General features: G+C 33.7%; 1 protein-coding gene across 1 annotated transcript in view; it reads right to left on the reverse strand.

The window, feature by feature from the left end:
- The window catches only part of LOC134721074 (ras-related protein Ral-B-like), a 44,740-nt gene extending 39,347 nt beyond the window's left edge, over positions 1–5,393 (reverse strand). Inside the window, exon 1 of the mRNA XM_063583788.1 lies at positions 4,567–5,393. Coding sequence (XP_063439858.1) covers positions 4,567–5,083 — 517 coding nt within the window. The 5' untranslated portion in view covers positions 5,084–5,393. The remainder of the gene's footprint in view (positions 1–4,566) is intronic.
- Positions 5,394–6,000: the final 607 nt, after the last annotated feature.

The following is a 6,000-nucleotide window of genomic DNA, read 5'->3' on the forward strand; positions in this document are numbered from 1 at the left end:
AAATTATCACGGGCCAGGTGAGCTAAAACTAACGAAACATAAATGAGTTCATTATTTTAATCATATCCTTGGTGCCTTGTTTTTTGTCTTAATTAATGGTCGTTTTCATTGTATCTAATGGAAATTCCGATCTCGACTCTTGGTAACATCCGACCACAGAAGATATTACACATATTTCTTCAGAAGTCACTGTTTTGCCTTTTTTGCTGTCCACATCAATGCGACGTGATTTTCTTTAAAATAGCAACGAGAAAGAAAACGAACACCAATATCATCCAATTCGCATTGTAGTATTGTATAACACAATCTAGGAGTAACGTGACTCAACTTTAAAATGGCGTTGTCAGTTTATTTTCGTCTTGTGAGTTTAAATTTCAAAGTTTTGCGTAACAATATATACGAATATCAGATGTTATACTTATCTGTATATAGCTTTTTATAGCTTGTTGTTCGGTGTGAGCCAAGGCTCCGTGTTGAAGGCCGTACTTTAACCTATAATGGTTTAATTTTAAAATTGTTATTTGGATGGAGAGTTGTCTCATTGGCACTCACACCACATCTTCCTATATATATGTAACACATAAACAAACGACGACCACTGAACTACAGGCTCCTGACTTGGGACAGGCACATATATAAATAATGTGGCGGGGTTAAACATGTTAGCGGGATCCCAACCCTTCCTCTAACCTGGGACAGTGGTATAACAGTACAAAATGTTAAAAAGGCATAAAGGTAATAGATATAGGAAGAAGTGGTATGAGTGCCAATGAGACAACTCTCCATCCAAATAACAATTTATAAAAGTAAACCATTTTAGGTCAATGTACGGCCTTCAACACGAAGCCTTGTCGCACACCAAACAACAAGCTATAAAGGGCCCCAAAATTACGAATGTAAAACCATTCAAACGTGAAAACCAACGGTCTAATGCATATTTATATGTAAAGGTTTGTGGTCATTGCATTTTCTTATTTGAGGTTTCTTGTCAAACCATATTTATCAGTTATAGACATTTGACTAGCTAAATTAGTTATATGTATGCACTTGTTCAGATTATATAGACCGAGCACAGAGTTCAAGGTTCAATATAATCTTACATGTCCATGTATAACGTATTGACTAAGTAACAGTCTTTTATTTGTAAATTTCATATGTAAATAGTGCATTATAAAAATGGACTTTACTGTTCTTTGTATTTTTACATTGTATGTAGTAATATTTTTAATATTGACCGTCAAAATATGTATACAGAAACATGGCGTTTATATACTAAAATACCCACTGAATCACATGATCGTATTTAACCAATGAAAAGTAGATCATATGCAATATTTCTGTTTAACAGTTTGTGGTCAATGTCATGAACATCATGATGATACAGCACATAAACCCAACCTACTCGTTTTATATAACATTTAATTTGGTTGGTAATTTGCACGGTAATTTGTTACCAGAGTGTAAAGGACAGACATTTTCTCTAGAGTGCTTATTTTCATAATTTGTAAAATACTCATTAAGATGCACTTCATGTTCAATCTGGAAATTGCGCATTAAATTGTTTAAATAACAAGTAATCTTTGAAAAACACATCCCTATGGAAATGTGGGGACAGGATATAGCTAAATCGAACAAATATTGACATTCTTATGTGTTAGTACATGACGTTAAGCGCAATGTTTATCATAAATAAGGGAACAATAAAACAAGATCAACTTCCGCATACTGTGCAATGGTCCTGATTATGACCAACGCACTGAAAGGGGATAATGAGTGTGCATTTATCTAGATAACAAAAGAATATCTCACAATTGGAGGCATTCTAGTATGGGTTTTTTTTTCAGATAAGTACACCAAATCAACATGTTTTGATAAGTACGTCCTGAAAAAAGTGAGCATCGATGACCAATTAGTCTAAGTATTAATAGTCTATCTACAGATAGCTTTACAGGTTATGAGTAAGTATACTGCTGTCAGCAAGTTGCTTACGACTCAAAACTTAATTTACTGAAAATCAGCATGTGTCTCCGGAAATTCCAGCGTTCTCCAACAATAAAAACTGACCGCCAAGTGTGCTAAAAGTGGCGTTAAACAATACCCAAACTCCGAAACAGTGGTGACGCTGCTTCGTTAAAGTTAAACGTAGCGTGGTAAAGAGGACGTAACCGATGTTTCGGAGTTCGAACAAAAACAAGCAATCTCCATTTTCATACTGGGATACGAACAACAAAATTACACATAATCCTATTGCTCTGAAACAGCGAATTAAGTTTTCAACGATGAGCTACTGAAATCATATCTAATAGTTTGGGTCTTTTTACTTGAACATATTGCAAATCACCAAATAAACAATGCATACACGTTTTATAACGTTTACACGTGTAAAAACAGCCTAAATGACTATGCGGCATGGATTTTATTCATTGTTGAATCCGTACGGTAACCTACATGTATAGTGTTAAACTATCTCGTCTTTACAGACTATTTGTTGAATGTTCACTTTAATTGCTACTTTTGTCTCAGAGCACGAGATTAATTGATTATTGTACAACCATAAATTGGGCCGTTTATTTTCACGTTTGAATTGATTGGGTTGTTTAACATTTTTTCATATCGGAGCCTATTACATGAAAAACTGACAATATGGTACCTTTAGTTAGATACCTCGACATTTAGGATTTTGGTTGTTATTTGTCTCATTGTTAATCAGACCACATCTCCATCTTTTTGTAGTACAAGAAATAAGAATTTGTTACAGTTACCTTTTTACTACTTTCATGGTTTTTTTTATACCTTCACCAATACGTGCGTTCACATAAGAGAAAAACATAACTCATTCTGACTCGAAATTCGTCATCATTCGTTATATAATGACTTACAAAAGAATGAAATTGTTCTGACTGCACATAAACTATGATCAAGACACTTGAAAGACATCATCAAAGCATAAATTTTGGTTGAATGTGGGAATTAATGAAACGGTCCTACTATAATAATTATAGATTAATAATTTTACATAAAGCAGAATCTTGAAGTTGCACAGCCGTGAGAAATTCTTTCCTGAACAAATAAACCTTTACTGTACGAATTATTAACGCCTTATACATGTCACAAACTTACGAAAGTTGATAAATCACAAATCATCGTGTAATAAATAGCTCATAAATGTAACTGACCATAAACACATGTTCTTTCAATGTTTATCAATTAAGAATTTTTCAATTGGGATCGACAATTAAAGCACACATATAGAGGCAAATACTTATTTCCTCATACAAGTTCAAAACATATTTAACGGTCGGTAAGCGCAAGTGGACAGTGGGGGGGGGGGGGGGGGATGGTTTTAATCAGACTGTCAACGGTCTGATATAAAGCAATACAATATATCAACAGTTACACTTCTATTGGTTCTTCAATGAAATGTCCTTGGATAAATATTCAAAATGAACAAGGAAAACCAAAGGACGTGATTATAAAACAAGTTTATTTAATAGTATTTTTTGAAGTAAGAAAACTTTAAATCACATGTATTCAATAGAAAAATAAGTATCAACTGTTAAAATTTGATACCTATCGTCACTCAGTATTACTAGTATTATGGTCTGTCTTGAGGGAATTCTAAGAATTACCAAAACAACTCTGTGGAACTTAGCTTAGCCTTAACAAATCCCTTCTCTGTATTCTTTTAAACTCGGGTTCGAACCACCCTCTGTTGGTAGACTTCTATGGCGCGAGGATATCAATAGCCCAGTAGTCGGCACTTACATTATTTATAAAGTCCCTTGCGGTCATTACGCTCCGCAACTATTGGTGTATATAAGTTTTTATATATTCAAAATTCAGGGATTTACCTTTCCTAACGAAAGTAAGTACATATGAGAAGAGCATTGGACGCACACAATTTATAGTGTATTACTTAATAAACAGGTCGTCCTGCATATGCATAAAATATTTGCCACTGGACGTTAAGCAACCAACAATCAATCAATCTATATATACAGGTATTGAATGGAATACTACTTTTCAAGTTTTGTTTAAAAAGGCAAAAGGGACCAATATTTTAAATGCATAATAGATTTTATATAAGTGGTTTCGTTATAACTGGTTTTGACCAAAATATTTCTGTTTTAAACACCATGTTTTCTCATTGATAACATAATCAATGGTATATAGATTTAACCCGACATCTTTCAATGTACTACCAGAACAGCTTGGTCGTGTCTTTTTCATTACTTTCACTTCGGTTTTTTTACTTTACCTTTTAAATGTATACATGCAACCTATACACATCTTCCAAAAACATATATTTCACAGTTCCTATATATTTAGATACAATGCATTCCATGGTTAGATTTATAATATGCACAGTTATGCTTAAGAAAAATATTTTTATAATATTTATAAATCTTCAGTTTCTAAAAAGCGAGTGAAATAAGGGCTCAAAAATTTTAAAATGTAAATATAAAAAAAGAAGATGTGGTATGAATGCCAATGAGATAACTCATTCAGCATAGTCAGCTATGAAAGGCCCGGAAATGATTATTTTTAAAATAATAATAGACTTACTACTTGTATTGTCAGTGGGTCCAATATATTCTGACGTCATAAACTGATCGGTCAATGCAGATTTGCCTACTCCAGCTGGACCTAACATCACTACACGATATACTGGGTTAAAACTTTTAAGCGTTACAGTAACTTGTTGATTATTGTTACCAGCATTATTAAGATTATCCTCTCGTGACTGATTAGCAAGTGTCAAAAGTTTTTCTTTCTGTGTTTTTCTCTTAAAACTATCCCCTCTATTCACTAAAGCACCCTTTGAAGTTGTTTTAAATGAGCGGACCCGACGTAAGTTTTCATCGTAATCCTTGTCTTTTTCCTTTGCTAAATCTGTATACGACGATGACAGTTGTATTTTATTGACCGACGGCATGCTGTTTCTCCTTTTCCTTTCATAAGCGAAACTTTCTTCTGTCTCTCTAAAACTTTGTCTACCTTTAACTGAACGTGATCTGTGATGATGGTGTACCCCCGCAGTACTGGGAGGAGACAAGTATCTTCCGGTTTCCTCTCCCGCCATTTCTACTTAAATTAACTCCTGAGGACATTAATCACAATTACTTTCTACACCTTGTCACCAATCATTAATAGCTTGTTGTCTCTTTTCACATTATCGTTTTTAAAACCATATAAAGATTTGCTACATCCAACATAACGTGTTATACACTATTGACTGTTCGATCTGTCCACGTGACCACAGATAATTGTACAACCTTTTGTGGCTCTTAGCCATGTCATACCTACTGCTGTCGATGAATTAAGAGGACACTTCCATTTAAGAAAATTACTCGATAAAACGGCAATAATGGCAGATGAAATTTAGTATAATTCATGTAATAAAATGGGGTTTGTAGAGGGTTAACTTGTGATATATATACAATGTTAATGATTGTTGAACGTTAAAAAAAATCCCTTTCATTTTATTTATATGAAATCGATTGTGTTATGACTCTGTTATCGTGTAGTCAATTAATATAAGAACAGTGTTAAATATTGGTTTTACATAACTATTATTAACAAACACAGCAGAGATTTAAGGAAAATGTTGGAAAACTGATTACATGGTCATTTGGGAAAAAATATTAATCATCATCGTTTCTTTAAACTTTGAAATATTAATTCACTCTCCATCTGATGTCATTTGATAAGAACTATTATGAAAATCCCTAGTATAGGTGTCACCATCAATAGGATATATACAGTATCATTGTTTTATAAAATAGTTACTTGATATGTATAATAGTTAAAGTCATATGAAGTACATGTGTAAGTAATGGAGACAAATAGCCTTTTTTATATAGCTTTTAGAGGTCATCTTCGCTAGCCAAGGGTACGATCCACTCCCACTAGAGAGCGGGAGTGGATCGTAACCCTTTGCTAGCGAAGATCTCTAGCGGGAGTGGATCGTAACCCTTGGCTAGTAAAGATCTCTAGCGG

This window comes from Mytilus trossulus, chromosome 6, assembly GCF_036588685.1.
Source record: "Mytilus trossulus isolate FHL-02 chromosome 6, PNRI_Mtr1.1.1.hap1, whole genome shotgun sequence".
NCBI lineage: Eukaryota > Metazoa > Mollusca > Bivalvia > Mytilida > Mytilidae > Mytilus > Mytilus trossulus.